A 24,326-nucleotide genomic window follows, 5' to 3' on the forward strand; every position below is an offset into this window, starting at 1 on the left:
AATATACATATGCCTATATATAACATTGGTTGTGCAAATAACCCCTGATTTACAATTCCAGCTTGTTCAGTATTAGAAATATATATATTATTAAATGTTTTAGATTTTTTCACAGTAGTTTTTTGAGTCTAATTTATTTTCTTAGTTAGCTGAAAAACCTAACCTGCCTGGCACTGCGGATAAACATTACCGCTTTTGATAATTTCAGGTAAAACATACAAATTAGTAACAACATCATAATTTACACAATAGATTACCCGTAGTAGCAGGTATATTCTGAAGCTCTAAGGTATCCCATTTTAGACTCGGTCCCCAAATACTCTCCTTTGTATTTTCAATTCCGTAGACATAGGAACTGTTGCTGTTGTAGTGATGTCATAATTTATGCCATGAAACTTATTTAGTCCCATCACTGCAATCACCAAAGTATCTGCATTACAATATGCTAAAGATGCACTTCCCACTAAAAAGGAATGCGGTAATCCATTGGAGTTTACCAGAATATGACGAAGGAAATAAAAGTCTTGTACCCGTGTTACGTGGAATGGGTACTACTACTAGCCTCATTGCTTGTTCATTATGATTTCTCGTGCAGGTGCTTTTCGATGTGGATAAGTATCACAATATTTTTTAACTACAGCCTGTTATTGGGATGCCTTAGTTGGGGTTGCTTTCCGACTTATGGCTTCATGGAAAGTGTTGGCACCGAAGATTCCATCTTAAATACCCTTGCTGAGGGCAAGGGCGATTCCTTCCTTGTTTTGGAGTTCTGTTCTCTATAAGTTTGAACATTGGAATGTTCCTGAAGCCCTACTGGTCGTAGTGCGTGACTATTTGTCTAACCGCACGACTCTGTTCAAGGATGCCCACCTAGTTGTAGAAAATTCCGTGCCTAGTTGTGGAAAATTCTGTGACCAGGGTAACCCCACAGGATCCCATTCCTGGTCCTCTGTTATGGAACCTGGTTTTTGATGGATTTCTATGTCTGACATTCCCAGAAGGGATCACGCCCCAGACTGCAGCTGGAAGAAAGAGTGCAAGCAGCCTTGTCAGCTGCAGAGGCCTGAATGATAATAATCAGAATTTAATAAAGTCTACCCAAATTTTAATTAAAATTTAAAAAATGGGGAAAAAATATTTTTTTTTTGTAAAGTAGAACTGTACCAAAACAAATAATATTTTCCATTTTCAAACAGCTCAAATTTTGACATTATGAAACTAATTGCAGTTTAAAAGCAACTGTGAACATAAATTCTATATTTTTAATTTGACACAATTTTCTTGTCAAAATAAATTGGAACAGTATTTTTTTGTTTTAGGTTTTAATGCATTTTTTCAGGTCTTACTTTTAGAATAACATTTTTTTTTATAACAAAGTAAGTTGATTGAAGTAAATTAAACATGTATATAGTTTTCAAAAGATTATATAAATGTTTTTGTACTTGCACTGACGCCCATATTTATCTGGATAATCTATAACAAGAAATGCATGTTTTTTCAGAAAAAACTTAATTTTTATATTTAGACCATGAAGTCACTGTTTTTGTAAGTACTTTACACTTCAGCCATTTTCTAATCAAAGTATAACAATATTTTGTTAACAGTAAGATTTAACAAAATAAAACAAAAAAAATATGCGAATTACTTTGAAAATACAGAATAATTTTTTCTGTAGGATCTTTTGGAGTAAGCAGAAACACCTTATTTTGTGAAATTACTGAAAACCCTGTTTGACAGTAGTTTGAGAAATTCTGTGCATAAAAGTTTTCAGTACTTCAGAACTGTTTCAGTACTTTGAGTAGTTTAATATTTAACATATTTTACCATACTTACTATTGCAGTTCTACATAATAAATTGTTTTCTATTTATTATTCATATTGCAATCTGTTTGCTTGTGAACAATGAGCAAGCCATGGCACAATGAGATAATGATTTTTATGACATGTAAATGCAGTGTAGTCTTGCACAGATTCAGACCGATTATTTCTGAGATGTGTGGTTAATTGGACCTCAACCACCAAAGTTCACTGGCACTGTCTAATTTTAATATTTATAAAAATAACTTACCTTTACTTAGATTTGAACCTGAGAACCATAGACTTTGAAAATAAGCTGTTAAACTCCAACCTATTGTGCATGTAGCGCCTCTACTGAGCTCTGATCTGTTCCCACTTAGACTATGGATGCATGACTTATTTTTATGCCCAAGCTACTGCTGTAAAAATGCTCGTTGCAGTCAATCATTCATTTATTGGTCTCTCTACAGGTGCGTTTTGCTCAAGCTCTGGGATAAGTCTACTAGTAGATAGTGGTGAGTCATCTCTTTGGAATAGACAAAACCAAATGGTATGCTTATGTGTAGCTTGCATTAAACCACAACCAAATCATCCTTTGATGCAGTTTTCTCCAGCCAGCGTGTTAATCAATATAAGGTAATCTGTTAATCAGTAAATTAAAGGTAATCTATATTTCAACTAATAACATATTTTGTCAGTATAAAATTTGGAACTGAAAAGGGAGTAGGTGTTCTATATAGTATTTTATATGCTGAATCTGAATATGTATTCTGAAACAACCCATGTTCTTAAGTTACAGCCCCTTAAATTTAAAGTATGTTTGCTTATTCAGATCTGATTTATATTGTGATGCATGCTGTAGACCTATATTTGATACATAACAGTCAAATGATGTGTAATGATTAATTCAACGTGATGAAATTTGCTGTGTTCTTTAGTTATGTTAGTGGTTTTATACACATGGTTTCATACACATATAAAGATTGTTTCATAAGTGATGCCATAAATTCAGTGATAGATTTTTATGACAGAACAACTTTAGGTATTATTTTATTAAACATAAAGATTTTGTATGTGTGTGCGTGCATGCACATGCAGTCCTGTAACTGTAGTTACAGCATTTTGCGATGTGGATTGTTGCACAGTAATATTTCAATTTACTTTTCGTTCATTGACATTTTGAATTTTACAAAGAATAAAAATCGGGCTTGTAAAAATTCTCCATATATATTTTGTTATATTTGTGGAGAATTCACCATGAAAAGTCAACAAAGACCAACATTGAATCTGCTGAAAACTACTTAGACATTATTTTGACTGTCCTTTGAGAGACCAAGATAAATCCTGTGCTCCACTAGTAGTAAGCATAAAGTGCTACATTGTACTAACCCAGTGGTTAAAAGGAAAAAAGAGCATTTACCTTTTGGCATACCTATGTTTTGCAAGAGCCTACTAATCATTATGATGACTGCTATTTTTGCTTAACAAATGTTACTGGTTTCAATTCAAACAATAAAAGCGGTGCTGCATACCAAAATGTTTGTTCAGCTGTAAGACCAGTACTTTATGGTGTTGATTTACAGATTCTAATCGCTCCAACTTCTTGGAAAGAAATTTTTGATTACCCAGAAGGCTCAACTGATGAATCCTGAACTTCAGTAGATATTAATAAAGAAATTTTTGATTACCCAGAAGGCTCAACTGATGACTCCAGAAGAATCAAATACTGAACCTCACCTCATCACACAAGCAGAACTGAGAAACCTAATTTGTGGCTTGTATTTGTTGAAACAACATGCAGAACTCCTAGGTTTACATCTTAAGGAATGGAATTTATTAAACAAGGATAGTAAAATTTCAATACATAGAAGTCTAAATGAAAATTTACTGAAATACTTTAGTTTAATTTGGTCCTGCATGATGTTTGGGGGCTAATGTCTGAGCTGGATATTGAATCTGTTATTCATGATTGGTGTTTATTTATAGACTTGTCAAAAAGCAGCTTAAAGACAGTGTTGTTGCATAACTTGAATAAGTTTTCTTCTATACCAGTAGCACATGTTGTAGGAATGAAAGAAACGTGTGAAAGTATGTCAAAAATTTTAAAAGCTATTAAGTATGATGAACACTCTTGGTTAATCATTGGTAACCTGTAAGCAATAGGCCTTCTTCTCGGTCTTTCTTTCTTTCTTTCTTTTTTGTTTAGCCTCTGGAACCCATAAGGTATTACTTTGAGGATGAATGAGGATATGTATGAATATAAATTAAGTGTAGTCTTAAACAGTCTTAGGTCTTACTATTACTGAGATGTGTGGTTAATAATTGAAACTCAACCACCAAAGAACACCAGTATCCACAATTTTCTAGTATTCAAATCGATATAAAAGTAACTGCCTTTACTTTTTGGTCTCTAGAGTGGCTTTACAAAATGTTATGTGTTTCTTGTGTTTGTGGAACAATCAGGCTACAGATAAATACTATGCAGTTAAAGACTGGCCAAAAAGAAATCCTTTCCTGGGGTGTTTACCCCAGGAAAGGAAAATGTTGTCAATATTCCTCTTGTTGAAGCAGATCATATTATTTTACACATAAAATTAGGCCTGATGAAGAATTTTGTTAAAGCGTTAGATAAAGATAGAGATGCCTTTAAATATTTTGTGGAGGTTTTTTTGCTCTCATTTGGACTAAAATGTGAGGTTGATGAAGAAAAACTGATTTTGTTTTAAGATTCAGCATAAAAAATACATAATAACTGATACCAGTAATACCAATGTCAAATTCATGTCATACCAGTGTACTGATTAATAGCATACATTAATTTGTAGATATTAACATAAAATTATGTAGTTTTAATAAGGGTTTGAGGTTGAGGTATATGCCTGATTTTATATTTTATGAATATTTGTTACAGGTTATTTGATTAATGATAGTAAATTATAGCCTTTACAAAGTGATGAGGTAGATCAATTTCCTAAAATATTAAAATGATACTAATGATCTGTTATTATTTCTGACTTCAATCTTATTTAAATTAATGAATTTTTTTCAATTATTTGTAGAATTAAATGAATAACTATTTTGCAATATTCATTAATGTTTTATGAGTATAACAAACTACACTAGTTTGGTTATCTAAGATCCTTTTACACAGGTATTAAAACTCAGAAAGCAACTGTAGAAGAAAATTTTATTTTTATTTTCGGTGGATATATTTTTATACTTAATTATTTAATCATCAAAATAGACATTTATTGTTATGTTTTAAACACGACTCACCATACTCTTGGTTATGTAAACAATTTATTTTTTAAAAAATAATAGAGTTTATATATTAAAATAGTTTCAATATACCCTCCCAATAAGATTTTTGTGGCTTTAATCCATCTATAATATACGACCTCACAGGAGACTATTAGTTCTATTGTAGTAAAATAGTTGGTCATACTCAACTCTTCTGAAAAACATCAAAATTTTAATCCAAATAAGAGTATATTATAAGATTGTAATCATTTGTATAATAATCATCATACTACTAGCATTAAAAGCATTACATCATTATACTAGCATTATATCATTACTACTAGGATTAATTTGTAATCATTTGTATATCAGTATTACAATAAGATCGTAATCATTTGAATAATAATCATCATACTACTAGCATTAAAAAATAAGAAAAAAGATTTGATTTATTTTTTAATAGAATATAAACATATTTTTGTCTACAATTTCCAAAATAATTGTACGTTTTATTTCTGTTCATTAACTACAGTTTTATGTATTTCAAAGGTTATCAAATGATTACAAAGTTCAGAAGGTCATAAATAATCAGTAAGTAATAGTTCAAATTTCAAACCAGTGGAATTCAAAAAATTAACATCATCATTTTTAGAAAATGAAATTAATGAATTTTTTTTATTTACGTTAGGTTTGAATAAACACTACATTCATGTTTTTAATGAGAATATTATTTGTATGAACTCGACTAATATGCAGTTGTCTGAACTTTATTAACACGCGAGAAAGCTTTCTTAAGAAGTGGTGGTTTAAGTTACATCTATGTTGTATTTTTGTTTAGAAACTATTGTACAGAAATGTGTGTACAGAAACTGGAGTGGCAATAATCGAAAGAGAAGGCTTCATGCTACACAGCTGTCAGTTGTACGAATTTGGCACATGCGCATCAATATTTAATAGCCACACCTCACTATTGTAAATTAGGGAAACAAAAAAAATGTTGTACTTGACAAGAATTTCACCCATGCCTAATTAAATTCCAAAATCAGAACCTACCAGATGAAGAGCAGGTGTCAAGCGCGCGCATGTGATAATGTAAGCATGCACGTATGTGGTATGAAAAAAAAAAACAATAATGTATTAAAAATACCTACACATTTCAAAGCCAATAAGATAATAGTTGTGATATAGCTTTTGATGTCATTATCAAATACTTGTTTTCCTAGCAAAGACCATTTTGTCCTGATTAAGAACAGCTGAGGAGTCACTGAAAGTGGTCCTAGAAATGACTGAAAATGTTACTCATTGTTTAACATGAGTTTTGAAAATATTTTATTCATTAAATGTGGTTCGATTTGTTATTTTAAAAAAATATAGTAAAAAAAATATGAACTACAAAAAATTCATTATCAACTTAATTTAATATCAACTTCAAAAAATTCCAAATCTAGCCCTGCGATCGGTTGTTGTGTGCTGAATAATTCTGTTTACCATAATAATCACAATAAGGCACTACCACAAACTCTACAAAACTGGAAATAGTATCTTGGTTACTGGAGAAGCAAATACAGTTTCATTCTAAAATGCTTAGACCAGAATTTTACTAATAAGTTAAGCTGCACAGAACAAGGCATAAGATATGTAGCCGTAAAAGGATATGTGGCCCAAAAAAAACACAACATTCAAGTTAAGTGCTGTGATTATGCTACATGAAGAAAAAAATTCTGATATAACAGAGAAAAACTAGTCACCAATATGAGAGAATGTGAAAAAACTAGAAAATGAATATTAGGAGAGAACATTAGTTGATAATGTTGAAGAAGAATCTATCAATTTACGAGAAATTAGTGATGAAGACATCTACCAGCGAAGACGATTTACCAACACTTTAGCTTATTAGCTTATTTGTAGTTAAAATAAGTTAAATAAAAACAAGAACAAAAATAAAATATACATAAAAAAAATATATATAAATTGATATGTGGGTTGACGCATGGCTTTTTACATGACTGTTGGCGAGTGGACAGCAGTTTGCGAGGAGCAAACTTTCAGCTCATTTTTAGACTATTTTTAGACTTAAAGTTCTATATATTTATTTTTAGTTTAATGTATTTACTTTTACTAATTTTGCTATTAAAAAAATTTGCAATGAAGGATTTTGCAAAATTATATTATAAAGAATTAATAATGATTTATTCTATGTAAAAGGAGATTTTCTTAAAATAGTTATTAAAAAAGCAAGAGTTTTGTTGCAATTGCCGTATAATGTATTATTTACATTTATAAAAACATAATATGTTATACTAGTACAACATTAAATTTAAATGCACAGTTATAACTTCTAGATGATTTAATTCATCAGTAATAAATTTTTATTGTTTACATTTAAATTTACATACATGTGCATGTACGTACGTCTAACAACAAATGTAACATTTGAAATATAAATAAATAAATAATATAGCATAAATTGGTACCTTATTTTCTTTTTATGTATTTAATGGTAAATTCAGATTTCCAATGTTTCTAATGACCTACACATCTAAATTCTACAATAACTTTTTTTAATATTACTGTAATATAGTGTCTTACAAAAATATAAATAGTATTTATTTGCAAATTGTTTAACTTTTTCAAAGTATCAATTTTAATTGTAATATGTTTAATAAAAATAATATAGTATTTGTAACAAAAATAAATTCATACATTAAAAAATAGATATGCGTTTTGGATGGATTTCTTACCTTTTTATCATAATTATATTAAAAATTTAATGTGTAAAAAGATTGTTCATGCTATCCGTATCTTTTAAAAAAAAATATTTGATATGCCACAAATTACATTAATAGATGTTCTTTCTCATGAAGCCACCATAGCCATGCCTCCCTACCATGTTATATGGAAAGTTTCATATTTATTGGTAATAATCTCCTTGGTGACATTACTGGATTACTGGTTGTAAATTAAATGATTGTTCAACACTAGTAAAGTATGAATATTTTTTTTTAGTTTGACATTATTCTCTCTTCTTTCTTCCTCAACCCTCAATAAAGCTGCAATTAAAAATCTGTGCTGTTTCTTTTTTCTTTACTTAGTTATACAGATATATAACATTTTTCTTTACCTGTGAATGCTAGGGGCCCTTTTAAAATGTCATTAGTAAAAAGGTTTAGGGCTCTTAACATCTTATTTTTACTAGCATAATATAATTAGTTTAAAATGTTTAATTATATGTTATGTATGTTTGTTTAGTCAAATCACATAATGCATTAAATACATAATTTGTTTGATTAGAAATAAAACAATAAAAAAATCAATTGGTAAAACTGTTATGAAAAATAACAAAAAAAATCTGTAAATGAATTTTTCAGAAATGACATGTCAATTATTGTTCTTCTGTAAGGGCACCAATCATGTATTTTGATAAAAATGAGCTATTTATCAAACCAGCTGCATAAAAATCTTTTTGAACCATTACTGTTGGATCTGAATGAAATTTACTATTATCAGACCCAAAAAAAGACTAACTGGTTCTCAAAAATGTATAAAGTTTTACTATATAATAATTATGAATTGGCAGTATTTTATTAAAGCTCTTCCCTTTATTTTGAGTGTAGCCAAAATTATATCACTATATTTCCACAGTGGCTTCATTTGAAAGATATTCCTCTATAACTTTTCATTAACATGATAAATTAGTTCAGTATTTTGGGAAAAGCATTCTATACTTTTTTCTTTTATATTAATTATTTTTTAAGCGCTAACTTTACCTTTTTACATTTTAAATGTTTAGACACAAACCAAACATCTTATTTATAAATAAGTAGAGTAATTAATAAATAGACTTTTCAGCTTACTATAATTATTCAGATGTTTGAAATACATTTCATTAATGACACCTTCAAAAAAATATAAAAAATTATCATTAATTAAATATTAATTTCTGATTCAGAAATGTTTTAACAATTTTATGCGATATATACAATGCTAAAAACAATGAATTATTTCCAACTACAGCTTATTCACAGCAAATATTTTTTGGTCATTTAATATTGTGGTAATATTATTTCATTTTGTGTTGTTATAGAAACCTATAATATAATGATTATTACAAAAAGTTTTAATATAACCAGCATAATTTATATATAATAATGTATTTGAATGCGCTACGGACATTGATATAATAAGAATAATTTATTTTATTAAATATATTTTGTATATACACTGATTTTTAATGGGTTATATATCTAAAATATGTTAAAATACATTATTATCAAATATTTAAACAAAATGTCTTGATTTAAAAAAAAAAATCATTTAGTATTCAAAAATGTCATGTTGGTGATTATATATTAACTATTTTTAATTCTGCTTAGTAACTGCTCAAAAAAAAAAAATCATGTTAAATTCAAGATAATTTACTGAAATGAAAAAAATTATCCCTTTGGAAGTATATTTTATGATACCTTTTTGATTTCTGCTTTTACATTTTTTTTTCATTGATTCCTTGACATTTTCGTATTAATCAATTTCTTTGATTAAATGTTTTAATGGTTAACTGAAAAATTTTGTTAATCATCCACAGTAAAATTTTTTTTCAGAATGAACATTGTGAAGATAACTATTTATCTATAAGCACCATTTAACAGATAGCCTGTTCAACCTAAACTACTGTAGTTAGTTTTTTATTAAGATGGTGATTTACAATAAATCACTTATATATGCAGTAGCACATGTAAAACGGTAAATAATGATTTTTTCAAATCTCCATACCGTATGTTGATTAGCAAACTATTTTGATAGCAGATTAATTAATTATAAAATAGTTTTAATTATGTGTCTCACACTTGAGTCGGGCATAAGCTTTAGAAGTATAATTGAAACAAAACATTGCTAATAAATAATTTTTAACAATTTCTTTACACATTTTTCTATAATGTATCATTTACAGAATTAATATGCAATTACATTAGACAGAATAATGTCGCATAATTACATTAAACTGAATTGTGTATCCTTAGCAAAAGGAAAGAAAAATTGATGCAGTAACAAACAAAGAATGGGGATTAATTTTCTTTAATTTATGATTACTTTATTCCATATACTGGCACTGAATATGATTCATCCATTTGAATTGTTAGTGACTAAATTTTACTAATTACAGGGGAATTTTACTTATTTTAGAGGAATACTTTGCATGTGAATGCTAATATAATTTTAGTTTCTAGATCCTATCGTACAGTATCTGACAATATGTTATGTGATTTGTCAGGATGCACCTCCAGATGATTTGAAAATTCTCTCTTGAAAGCTTATTCACGATGAAACAGCAGCAGGTAGATATGATATAGTAATTGCTAGGGGTGAAAATAGGAAATTATGGATGCATAACTGGTAGATTTAAGCATTCTTTCATTCCATTTATTTCTGATTATCTAAATGGTCATGGACCCTTCACCAACATAAGTGTTAAAGGCCGGAGGAGATTCATTAAATAATTAATGAAGGTAAGAACTGTTTGATACTTTATATATGTTACATTGCCTGTCATCCAATTTTGGTTTGTTTACAGGTGGATAAGTTGCGAGAAGATATGCCCAAGGTCATGTGGGTAAATATGCCCAAGGAAAAACACAGCTAAAAACAGTAGAGAAAAATTCAAAATTTAGTTTGATTTTATAGATAAAATGTTGAAGTTTTACACTTCAGAACAAAGGAGTGTGTTACACTACAGGAGTATGTAACTGTGAGTACATGATTTGATTAGTTTAGTTAATTGTTTGTTTTTTTTCAGAATTCTTAAGGTTACTTCATTTGGAGTAAGTAATTAGGAGTATTGGGTAAAATTTAATTCAAAAAGTAATTGGGTACAGTGGAAAATCCTGTTGTCTTAGTGCATCTATTCCTCTCTTTCTGTCTAATGGCTATGAATTTCAGTATGTATCTATTAGACCAAATGTAGATTACCTAAGTAATCTACATAGCATAAAATGGTAAATAAAATGATATTCCATATTTGTAAAAATATGATTGCTTGTGATACGGCCGGAGCTTTCCAGTAGGAAGGTTGTCATCTTTTTGTGGTAGTGGTTAATTTTGCTGTAATAAATAAATAATAATATAAAGTGAAAATCATTTTATGACCCAGACTCCTATCTAATAATTTTGCTTAATATTTCAACATTTGTAGATGAATTTAAGTTGTTTTTGAAGGAGGAATGTATCCATCATGATTGTAATCCAATATCTGTTAAGTTGTAAGTTCTGTAGATAGTCAGTAGGAAGGAAGGATCTGTTAAGTGTTCATCTATTTTGTGCAACAGTTCCATATAAATTTTTACTGTAGTCAGGTATTATGTAAATTTTGAATGAAACATGTGGGAATATAAAAGTAAAGCAACACAAATAAGTAAAAGAATGTTTTAATGAGATTTTCACTGTAAAATGCGTGGCCATTTTCCTTACTATTACATATATTTCATGATTTTTGTTTTGTTTAATAAATTTATAGAAAATGAAAACTTTTTCATACTCTTTGAAGAATTGTAATTATTTATAAATTTTTATGCTCAAATTAATTTTATTGTTTCACATAATTTAGTAATATTCATTCATTGGCCAAAGAGTTAAATATTTGATTAAAAGTTAATAAAATTAAAAGTAGTTAAAGCAGATGAATTTGAAAATTAAATGTGTTATAATAAAATAGATTAAAAAATTATAAACTAATGCAATAGTATATGTACCATATATTATATCAGTTATATCAGTTTCATTGTATTCTGTCAACATAGAAAAAATATAAAAATCATTTTTTTTTATTAAACTTAATTAAAATTTTTATTAACTAAAATTAAGTAAGTGTTAGTATACTGTATGGTAAGTGCATTAAGATTTTTTTATTACTGATAATTTTTTGTATATTGTTGTTATACATTTAATTTTATCAGTAATAAAAAAAATGTAATGCATATGTATATAAAATAGTAATTAAATTTTACTTGCTTACATAGTCTTTAATTTATTATTATATAATTTCATAACTTTTTAAATGTCTATTCAGTCCATAAATCCAACATGACAATACTTAAAAAAAAAATAATTGAAAATGATCAAAACAATTACCACTTTTTAAATCAGTATAATATTTACTAATATTTATCCATATTTAACACAGGAAGACACTTAGAATAAATGGTATTTCTATAGTATCTAAGGAGTTTAAAAAACTCATAATTTTTTTAATACATATCTCTGTAATAGAATTGAGTGGATGTAACGGATATTAAGTTAACTTAATATTTGAAGTTTTATAAGTTTATGGTCTAGCATGTACTGGAGTTGTATCTTCAGGTGTTGGAGTTTCTACTTTATGTCCTTTAATTTGGTCATTTCGCTGCTGAGTGTATTTTGGTCCGATTGCTCCTGGTGTTTGCAAACGTACCTTTTCCGGATCAGATGTGGTTTCATCAGATCGCATCAAAAATAAAACTCCAAAATTTAATTGAGGAATTTCATAAAATATTGTCAGCGTTAGCATTGTGAATGTCAGCCCAACTATCAAATAACCTGAAACAAAAATATTTATTATTCATATTGTGTTTTATAATTTTTTTTTTAATATTAATTATCTCATTTGTTATAGGAGTTATTTAAGGTCGATGAGAGTAATACCAAAATTTAAATAATATTTATCATTTATTTATTTTTGAATTCATTAAAGTAATTAATTTTCTGAATTTAACTAATCCAAAGTGTGGTAGTGGGGTGAATTTAGAGAGATGTAAATGAAACATTTTCAATATATATGAATTATCTTCTCTTAACTCAATAGTGTGCCAAAACACTGGGTTTTAATAATAAAATTTAGGGGTGATGTAGATCTACCAAGGACATGGTTTTAATATTTATGTAAGTTACTTTTACTCCAGTAGTGTTAGTATATTTATTTGTCCTGTGCTTTAGGCTTGTTCTTCCTGAGGTGCGTTAACAATTCATAGCAGTTTCCAGATATTTTGTGTTTTTTATTTTTAATGAATTTTATTACAGATAATTCACCTATATCCAAAAAAACATTAAAATAATAACTGTATAGAAATTATTAGACATTAATTTAGATAATAGACTGTCTCCTAAAGTAGAATGAATCAAGTTACAAAACAAGATTTAAAAACCTTACTGCTCATTAAAAAATTTAAAACACTTATGGTATTAAATGAGCTAATTTTAAAAGTTTTCAAAAAATTGGCTGCAGTATGCTTTATTTTAACAAACCGCCATGACCAAAAGTTATGTTAGTGTCATTTCTGCTCTATGGGGTTATCCCTCTCAAAATTGCCGCTACCTCTGCGAGGGGTTATACAATCCCTCACATTAACTAATAATTGAAACAGATAGGGCGTGTTCATATATCCATATTGCACCAGAATATATTTGTTTATATATATATATATATATATATATATATATATATATATATGTATATATCAAACTGCATAAAAATCTTCAAAGAATCTGAAAATGGCCTTAGCATTAGGAAAGCATGATTTTATTAAATTATACAATCCGCTAAATTAGATTAATAAAATCTTATCTATTCCCTAGGAACAATTTATTATACAATAATAAAGTTTTCCTAATTTTTTATTTTGTTGGTTTGAGACAACATAATTGTAGTTTACAAAACTGATAACAGGTCAAAATGTATGTTTTCTGTTGTGGGTTGTGAGTTGTTTGATGCTGTTCAAAATTTGGATTGATATAAATGTTTTCATAATTTTTTATTTTGTTGCTTAAAGAAGAGACAAGTAATTTTAGTTTATAAGCTTTGTAACAAGTCAAAATGTATGTTTTCTGTTGTGGTTTGTGAGTTATTGTGTTGATGCAGTTACAAGGTAGGGTTATAAACAGACATTTATGGTAATTACCAGTGCCTTATCAAAACACATGTTGCAAAATCTAAATAGACATAAAAAAAAACTAAATGAGTGCTGTGTTGTTGTAATGTATTTTATATTTAGTGTTTTATAGTGCATTTTGTTTGTAAAATTATAGACTGGGATATAAGAAATTTATTATGGCTTCCAGCCAATATTTCTCTTAGTGGTTTTAGATAATATACAAAGAGGGGTTGTAACCTCCCATGGCTGTTAACCTGTTAAGGTAAAAGGTATAAAGCTAGCTTTTTGTATGAATTATGCTTTTTCAGAGATTCTAACATTGAGAAAAGATTGCTTAATTCATGAATCTATTATTACTTTCCCATTAAAATAAAAGTTAGTAAAATTGGGTTTTTAAACTAATTTCTAATTTTAAAACACCTTACATCGTTGTAAATTTGAAGGTTGATTTTTTGTTGTTATAGATCCATAGTATCTTACAATTTTTAAATAAGAATGTAAAACTTTTCATTTTTTATTTGAGCTGGTTGGACATACTGTTTTTGTTTGCTACATTGTTTAAAAAAAAAAGTGAGATAATGCTTTTCACATAGGTATCATATTTAATTGATTTTCAGTCAATATCTGTAAAAAAGCATTATATACAAAGTGATTAAAAACTATATGAGAAGCTGATTCTGTAGCTAAAAGAATTTATAAAATCATAGGGTCGAAAAAGCTTCGTTAGTGAGTTACGGCTAGCGAAAGATTTCGATTGGATTTCAGATACCCCAGTGAAATGAAGACTTCCTGAAATTCTGGGAAGGTAAATTAAATGGTGATTTTGTCGTTTCTGATCTGAAAATATTTAAAAAATGGATCCCAGAGCTGTACCTCCATTAGTTTTAAAGATATCTAATAGCAGTTAGACGATGCATTTTTACAGTGTAAAGAAAATTATTTTATTAATGAATTAAATTACTACAGCAAAAACCTTTAGTCAAGATTGCAATATAATCTCTAATAAAAATTCTTCATTCTTTTAAGGAAGAGTGTAAATACAAGATATTAACATTTTAATAATTAATAATACAGTAAAAGTAAAAACTTACATGTGGTTGCAACTTTATAAAATGGTCGATAAGGTTGATTTGGAGAATCTCCTGGGATGTAATCACCAAGACCGACCGTAGTAAGTGAAATAAAACAATAATATAATGAATCCAAATAATCCCATTCTGGTTCAAGCCAGGCAAAAGCAGCAGCAGGTAATGAGAAAATAAGTATTAGAAGGAGGGTTGCCATCAACATTAAATGCAAAAGACGAATGTTAAATGGTGGGTAAAGATGTCCAAGACGGCTGTTTAAAAATTGTAGAAATAATGTACTTGGAACCATTAGGCGTTCAACAAGCGCAGTCAAAAGAACAAGAGTTAATGGTATACCCAACATTGCGTATATCATACAAAATACTTTACCACCTTTTGACAATGGTGTTACATGACCATAACCTGTAACAAAATATAAAATCATAACTTAACATGCTTGTGTGATTGTAATTTATTAAGTAATACAACTATTTAAACATTTTTCATGTCTTTCCTTCTTACCATATTCAATATTTAGGTCTGTGTTAACATTGGAGAACTTTTTTCTGTTATTGATTTTTCATAATGATACCATTTGGTCATTCGATTGACTTTTCTCTTCCCATATGATGATTACGGCTAATCATTTTCTTTTAATAAGATTAAAAAATTGTGAGCTTTTTTATATATTTTCATTGTGCATTAGTCTATCCATTTATAAAACTTCAATTTTGTAAAATTCTAGTGTATATTTTTCAATATAGAAGTATGATCTTCCAGTTTATCAAATGCTTATTTTAATTTGGGGTCGTATTGTTGTTTTTCTTATACATTACAGAATCTGTTCTAAAATTATTTATCCATTCTGTATATTCATGGTTTACTATAGATTATATATTATATAGATTACTATAGATTATATATTCATGTTTACAGTTTACTATAGAATGATAGATGGAGCAGGCATTGGAGATGAAACGAGTATCCATCAGAACTGCATTAGAGGTAAAAAAAGAAATTTCTTATAATTTAAAAAAATACAGCAGTTATTACAAGGTGCACGGACTCAATGAAAAACAACTTGTGTTGCGGTAGAATATTAACTACAACAGTTTGTAAATGTTTGCTATCTAAAGTTGTTTCCATGTAGAGATAAAAATTGAAAAAAAAATTACAACACAATTAATTTAATATTAACACTTCTAACATTCTAAATTCAATCTTTTATAGATTTCTATTTATAAATTAAATTCTTCAAAAATATTATACAAAAAAATATAATATACAACCTAAAATTTAAACGTAATGGATCTAGTGCTAGACAATTTATTGTGTATGTATTGTATTGTAAAGATTAATTTAAATAAGCATTTTTAAAGTTGATGTATTGAATTGGAAAGAGCATTATTCAAAAAAACAAAAAAAAACTAAATACTGAACAGTTGCTTTTGAGTAGCATTGTATGTCATATTAATCAAAAATGGCCAAATGATTTTGCATACAAGGGTGAACATATGTATGCTCATGCGCATGCACATACATGAACGAACAAATGCGCATGTGCACACACACACACACATACACACACAGAGAGAGAATGTTATAAATATAAAATTATAATCATTGCTCTTTAAAAAGAATATATACATACATTGTATCAGGATACTAATTGTATTTAATTATAAAGCCTCATAAATTATTAAAGAATAAGGAATAGATTTTTTTAATAGAATTAATATTATTTTTGATCTGGTATAGTTTATGGTGAATAAGATGACGAATACAACTGGTTTAGTTTATGACGAATGTAACGGAATACAGTTGACTAACTTACTCATTATTCCAGTTATGAAAGTAAGTATAAGCTGGAAGAAAGAAATTACCACATATAGGAATGTAACTTAGTATTGAGCATTCAGTACAAATGTGTTATTTTGTTCTGATGCGATAATTATTATATGTTTTTACCTATTGTTGTAACAACTGTGCTTGAAAAAAATAGAGACTGCCCAAAACTCCAATTCGGTTCGCTTGAAACATTCCTTACCGCTGAAACTCCTCTATTACTTGCTGCAACCACTTCCACAATTAAAGATTCCAGGTCCTCATCTGTAAAAAAAAGAAAAAAAACATGTGTTAATTTTCATTTTGTGTCAATTAAATAAGCCAGAAAAAATTGAATATATTTGAATGATTGAAACTGTGAATATCAAACTATTTAATTTGAAACTGTATTTAATTGAATCTGTGATTAATCAAAGAATGATCATCTATCTGCATTATCAAAATAATTTGATCGTGCAGAAATTCAGACATTAGTATTATTTAATTATAATAATGATATTTATTTAGTTTATAAAATCATTTAATTTTATTTTTAATAAATTGATGGGAAGACATTTGAAATCAGTTGTTAATTTATTACAAATGGTAATATGCAGACGTAATAAGGCCCTTTTTTATAACCCAAATTACAATTCTATGTTAAGAAGTTTTTTGCTTAATTTTTTTTTCTTACTATACTAGAAAACACAAAATGTTTTATTTACTTTGTAATAATCTCCTGTATTGTATGCAACTGTTTACCAATCCCAAATGGTTTGTGGTTGAATTTTATATCTTGGAATTTCATTTTGACTTGCTAATGAAAGCAGTTATTGCTTTCACAAATTCACATCACTCAAGTAGTTATGTGGTGTAAGTGAGAATGTGTCGGATCTGTAACCATGAACACATCGAATTAAATCCGACTTCATGAACTTTTTTAATTTAAATATATTGACTTATTAATAATTATTAACCTCTGTAAAAAGTTTTGAATTAAAATGAAAAGTAAATAAAATTTTATTTCACTAATAACTTCTGATGTTTTTCATATTTTTTTTTTATTATTATTGAATTGTTTACATTTTTGAGTTATGAGAGATACATATGTATGTACATATATAGAATGTATCACTAAGTTCCCTCAGGACTTTCATAACCTATTCTACTCGTGAAGGTAAGAGAAAAAGTTCATATAAACATATGTCCTAAGATACTTTGCGAGTTATGGCTAGTTGAAAATTTCCTCAGATTTCAGCTACCCCAGTGAATGAGGTTGTACTAAAATTATTAGATGTTAATTAAGGGACAGAGTAGTGATTTCTTATGGTTTGTGATCTAAAAATCAAATAAAAGTGATCTTGGTGACAGGAATGTAGACCTCCATGACAGATTTATTTCTCAGGGAAATGATGATTGGAAATTAGTGGAAATGTCACAAGAGAAGTGGGGAGAGCGCCATCATGCTGGAAGTATACTTTGCATCTCAGCACTAAAGGAACATCTTCAAGCAGGTGCGGCAATTCTTCTTAAAGAAAGTGCAAGTAGAACTCAACATTTAAGTGGCCATGTAGTATGAATGGATGAAAACTGCACCATACATTGACACTAAATCAGTGTTGAAAATAATCTTCCACTGTTTAATGAAAGGATATTTACGTCTCTCTTAGATATTTACGTCTAAATTGCATAAGTTGTTAACACCATCTCAAGTGAAATCTGTCTTGTCGGTAAACAAAACATCGATTTGTATTCCACTAGTTGAAGTACTCCAAGTGAAGTGGACCATCTCCTGGGTATAGATGTTGAACTGGCTGTTTAAGATAAGGATAAAACTTGTTTTATTGTAAGTGTCCACCAAACCATTGAATGCGAAACTGTGATCTGCTTAGAAAGATGTCATGAACTGATGCCTGGACTGTGCTGAACTGCATAGATAATAATTTCATCAATAACACGGTCATGTAGGACAGATTGTTTGTAGCTGGTATCAATATTAGTTAGTGAACCTGTTTCTTGAAGATTGCAAAAAATTGTGCTAATTATTTTGGGATCTCCTGCAATTCAGAGACTTATTTCACAATCTACTGAAGCAGCTGTACACCATTACACACATCAAAAATAAATACCGTATTAGTGTTATTCCTCTGTTATAAATAAGTATGGCATTACTTCAATGGCAAACCAATCATGTTCAAACTAAAATTCACAGAAAACCTTTGCTAATGACAGCGTAATTCACAGTACTCAATATACTTAATGTACCTTACAGAATGATTTAAACAATAATATACAGTATTTGCATTGTTGATTTGTCCAGAATTAAATTCTCTACAAGCTTTTTAAAAAATTTGTTTATTACCCATCAATAACATTTTGTTTGATAATAACTTTGTTATTGTATGTCAAACATAAAAAACACAGTTTTTAGTCCTATTTATTGGATTTCACTCCAGATTTCTCAAACACTACTGCAGACATGGCTCTGGGATCAATTTTATTTTATCAAGTCAAAAACGAAAGAAATCACTAATTCTGTCCCTTATTAATGTCTAATAATTTCAGAATGACATCATTCACTGGCTTAGTTGAAATCCTATGTCTGATATATAGATGTAATACACTTGTCTAATATATAGAAGAGTATTTAATAATTTTACCACAATTATTATGTAATAATTTTAAGTAAACAAATTTTTTGACTTTATATAGTTTTTTATTTTGTATTGATTGAATAAAATGTTTATTTTGTAAAAGTGCTTTAAACCAATAAAATATGGTTCAATCTTACTGCATATGAATTTAATTTGCTGAACAACATGTCCTAAATTTTATATATGACAGAAATATTAATATTACTAATTAGAAGATTTGCCTTGCTATATCTATCTGAGAAGTACATTTCTTTAGATTTTTCTGTATTTAATGTTAACATAGTTACATCGCATCCAATTCAAGTAAAAATATCTATGGCATCCTGTTTTTATATTTGAGAAGGAGGAGACCTAAATATTATATTTATGTTCTTACAGAAAAATAGAAATAAAATTTCTGCCATTTATGGTTGGTTGGTAAGGTACTTTCACCATTATAAACAACTTATCTTATACTATATACCATGATAATTCATTGGAAGTAAATTATAAAAAAATAACACTTAATTATTCACAGAAGAACCAATCAGTTCATAAACAATAATCATATCAAGCCAATCTGTATCTTGTAAGATAATTTTGCCTTGGGTAATGTTAAATGTTTTATTTTTTAACTTATTTAGTGATCTATTTCCTTATCTATTTATTTATGCGGAGCAGCAATACAAAGTTCAAAAAAATAAAAATATTAAATTGAGTTGCAATACAAAATGAAGGGATTTTAAGATAAATTAAGAAAAGAATAATTTATCGTAGAATCTTTTAAAAAAAAGAAGGTTAGTGGGCCATATGGCATCCATGGTTAATAAATTTGGTTCTAGAAGAAATTGTTAAAGGCCTAAAAGTGTAGTGGTCTAGAAGGAATTGAGGTGTTTGTAAAAAATTGATGACAATAATAAATCTCATTATTACACATTTAGTCTTTATGTGTTGATTGTTGAAATTTATTTTGTATCAGTTAAATAATTATGCGAACAATTAAATGAATTTTTTGATATTAATCTTTAAATGAATGCTTAAATTTGAATGTTAGAGCAAAAATGATTATAATAATAAAAACTTTCATGTATTAATCATAAGACTCTGTTATCAATATTAATCTTTCAGTGTATAAGTTGTTTTCCACTTGCTTTTACCACAGTCTAGATATTCATATAAATTGTACTTGTTATGTATTGTTCCACATTCAGGGAGTTGAAAAGTTTAATGAGTTTTGCGTAACAAAGCAATGTAAAGAACAAATTATAAAGATAAACTTTATCAATTATAAACTTAGTAGAATGAGTGTTATGAACTATTTTATTTAAAAAAAATCTCATTTGTTCATAAATATTTTATCATTTAGGTCATTAATGCTATTCCTGCCAAATTAGTATTTAAAATAAAGTTCTGTTCTTAGAATTTTATAAAGTTCCTATGACAAACACTGATAGAACCTTTTGATAGAAATATTATGATGAAAATATTATATCCAAGTAGCTCAATGTAAATATTTTAAATCTGATATGCTTCTACTTACAGGGAAGCTAGTATGATTTCAAATATATACCATAATGCTTTAATAAAGTCTTAATACTTTTTATATGACTGCCCAAAAAGGAATGTAATGTAATTTAGTGTGTATGTATATATGTTTATTCTGCCATTGCAGATCAACAGCTGAACCCTTTTAGATGTATGACCCCGCGTTGCAATCCTTATGTTTTGGGGAGTGTCGTAGGCTATTTAAATATATATATATATATTCATACTAAATTATCACCCGCACGCTCCTTAATTATCCTATGTTATTGAGCATTGTTTGTCAGCAATGAATTTTTTTTGGTAGTCATGTTTTTTAATTTTTAATATTTATCTCTTGATAATTCATTATTATATTTGTCATCATGAGAACAAAAATAAGTTGTAAAATTTTCCTTGTCAAAGGTCTGTTTAATTTAGTTGCCAGAGTTATACTACTTTTTTATCTTCTGTAATTTAGTTTTTTTTTCAGGTTTCTATAAAGCTGATTACTTTAATTGATGTTCATAGTATTATTCTCATTATTATGAGGGTAATGAAACTGCCGGGTCCAAGGGGTGGAGCTCTCCGGCCAGATGGAAATGTCAAGTGAAGTGTGGTCTGGGGTCGATTTGGCCCTGTGACTCTGGGCTGCAGGGACCCCAGGGGCCCCACCGGCTAGTATAAAATAAATTGTTTGATCCGCATGACAAAACCTGACATTAGTTAATAATCAATGGTTATTGTTCTTATAGAAGATCTTTGGAAAACAAATTATACAACTTCATCAGTGAATTACTACTGACAAAAATTACTACATAAAATATATCATACAAAGTGTATAATTTCTGATATAAAGTATCATTTATCAAGGTATCATTTATTTTTTAATATCATTTCATCTTTTGGGGCTCTTTTAAAAATTTAAAACAAATTTTCAAGGTACAAAAAACAGCTCTCAAGATCTGCTGGTGTCTAAGTATTAATGTATATGGTATGAGCCTATATGTAGAAAATTAAATATTTAACTTACTCTTCTATGTTTATATATATGAATATGCAATCTATGGTAAAAAGAATGGTCATTTAGAAAGGACCTTATTATACTTCCATTATTTTTAATAAATTTATTTAATGTAAAATTAAAAAAATTTTATTCACAAAAGATATATAACTGTTATTGAATTTTTAAATAATACTAAAAAAAGAAATACAAAAAATAGTTCATTAATATATTACCTTACTTTCACTAAAACTTTTGAGGCCTGTCCTTCATTGTACATTACTTGTTTGACATGATTAGTAAAGAATGACAATCATTCAATAAGTCATGATTATAATATTTTTGGTGTTTGTTTCATCTCTTTAAGTGTGTATTTCAGAAATTGTGAGATAATAAATATCAATATAAAACAATTATATAATTATAAACAAGGAATGATAGAAAAATACTTTTTAAAAAGGCTAATACAGTTTTTAATTAAAAAATCATTTTATTCTAGTTTAAAAATTCCTCTCTCTCACCAATCATAAATAAGTTAGAGAGTTGTAGGTTTAGGATTAAAGAGGTAAATTTAAATTTAGTTTTTGACATTTCATACTCAGTTCTCTTTCACCAGGAGATGGTTTATAATATAAAAGTTTTATATATATTATTTTTAAATGAATTTTAAATGAAAAGCCTTTCACCCCTGTTAGCCAAATCTCATAGATATGTCATATTAAAAAAAAAAAAAAGATTCTTTTTTTTTTTTATTATAAAATGATAAACACAGAAATACGGGTATTTGAAATGAATACAGTTTAAATCTAAAATACTTTTTTTGACTGTATACTATTTAGTATACAGTCAAAAAAAGACACAAAAATGTATCAATACATTTTTGTTTAATTAAAAAAAAAAAAGTTACCATCAATAAATCAGGTAGTTTACCATCATTAAACATGGTTAAATTGAAAACATTTTGTTGTATATTATTTATTTTTATTAAAAAGATGATTATTTTGGTTATTTGATAAAAAAAAAATATTTTTTAAAATAATTAAATTTCATTCAAGGAGTTAATGCTTTAATTTGTTAATTGTTTCACAAGAGCAGGATAATTGTTTGTGCATTGTTTAGGTTTTAACAGATGTCAGGGCTATTTATACTTGTTCATACATACAATAAATTCAAGATGGCCAAATACCCTGTTCCTACAATTGGGTAAAATCATACTTTCTGCTTTTATTATTCTAATGATCATGGTATATTTTAATAGTTCAAATTCTGCTTTGCATTCTTATATTTTCTGCTTTATTGAAAGTAGTGATTGGTTCACTGAAAATAGTAAAGCTTAGCTTAGTTTAGCTTTATCAAAAATAGTGATTGCAGTACATTGCCATATTTTCTGCAGTTATTCTGTTTAATGTTAATAACTTTATTTTACAGGATGTTTAGTCGGGGTATTAATTCACAACGTACAATAAAATTATTTCTTGGATCCATTAATAACATAGGCAATATGAACAGATTAACAAATGTTCTGTGTATTTAAAAATTGTTCATGCATGTGCATTTATACATTTTTTCTCTTAATGTATACAAAAAATATATAAAAAAATTATTAAAGTGTATTTTACAAGAAATCATTGGATGATATGATTATATGATCATATAATCCAGTAGTCATTTCACTATCTGCCACATATGTTATATTAAATCCAGCAAAAGCAAAACAATACTGTATATGTGGCAGATAGTGAAATGACTACTGGATTATATGATCATATAATCATATCATCCAATGATTTCTTGTAAAATACACTTTAATAATTTTTTTATTATTGTTTTGCTTTTGCTGGATTTAATATAACATATCTTTGACCAGTCAGTGAGAGAACATGACATAGTAATCAGGAAATCTCCAGCATACGTGTTACTTTATTTAGCTGTGACCATAGAAAATAGCTGCATCTGTTATTTATAAATTGAAAGTACAATTTTGTATTAACCCTTTATTCCTCAGGATAGTTTGTGTTAACTGGCAATGAGAGATATATGTTAGGTTAGCGATATTTCATAGGAATTAATAATAATAAAATTAGTTCCACAAATAGATTGTTCTGTTAAACATCGACATGGAATGGCAAGAGCATAATTTGTGCTTTACCATGACATCCAACCAATTAGTAACAACTATACATCTGTGACACCTAGATAATTGGACTTGATATTGGCATTTTGGTATTTTGGTTAGTTAATGTAAACAGAAATTGAATAGCATTCAACATAACCTGTACATTATATTCTACATATTGTATAAGTTGACATAGATACAACTAATATACAATTTTATATCTATTAA

General features: G+C 27.9%; 1 protein-coding gene and 1 long non-coding RNA gene across 4 annotated transcripts in view; one reads left to right on the top strand and one right to left on the bottom strand.

Annotated features, from left to right (window-relative positions):
- Positions 1–16,974, top strand: part of LOC142327636 (uncharacterized) — a 30,376-nt gene extending 13,402 nt beyond the window's left edge. For 2 of the 3 annotated variants that reach the window (XR_012757047.1, XR_012757045.1), the window contains exons 2-3: positions 2,268–2,433; positions 10,607–11,250. This is a non-coding gene — a long non-coding RNA (uncharacterized LOC142327636). Of the gene's footprint in view, positions 1–2,267; positions 2,434–10,606; positions 11,251–15,937 lie in introns of those variants that run through there. The other variant, XR_012757046.1, reaches the window with a different exon arrangement.
- The window catches only part of LOC142327634 (potassium channel subfamily K member 1-like), a 39,559-nt gene continuing 26,673 nt past the window's right edge, over positions 11,441–24,326 (bottom strand). Inside the window, exons 2-4 of the mRNA XM_075370842.1 lie at positions 16,970–17,110; positions 15,026–15,424; positions 11,441–12,603 (exon numbers count right to left, since the gene is read on the bottom strand). Of these exons, the coding sequence (XP_075226957.1) occupies positions 12,353–12,603; positions 15,026–15,424; positions 16,970–17,110 (791 nt within the window). The 3' untranslated portion in view covers positions 11,441–12,352. The remainder of the gene's footprint in view (positions 12,604–15,025; positions 15,425–16,969; positions 17,111–24,326) is intronic.

This window comes from Lycorma delicatula, chromosome 7 (genome assembly GCF_047948215.1).
Source record: "Lycorma delicatula isolate Av1 chromosome 7, ASM4794821v1, whole genome shotgun sequence".
Lineage (NCBI taxonomy): Eukaryota > Metazoa > Arthropoda > Insecta > Hemiptera > Fulgoridae > Lycorma > Lycorma delicatula.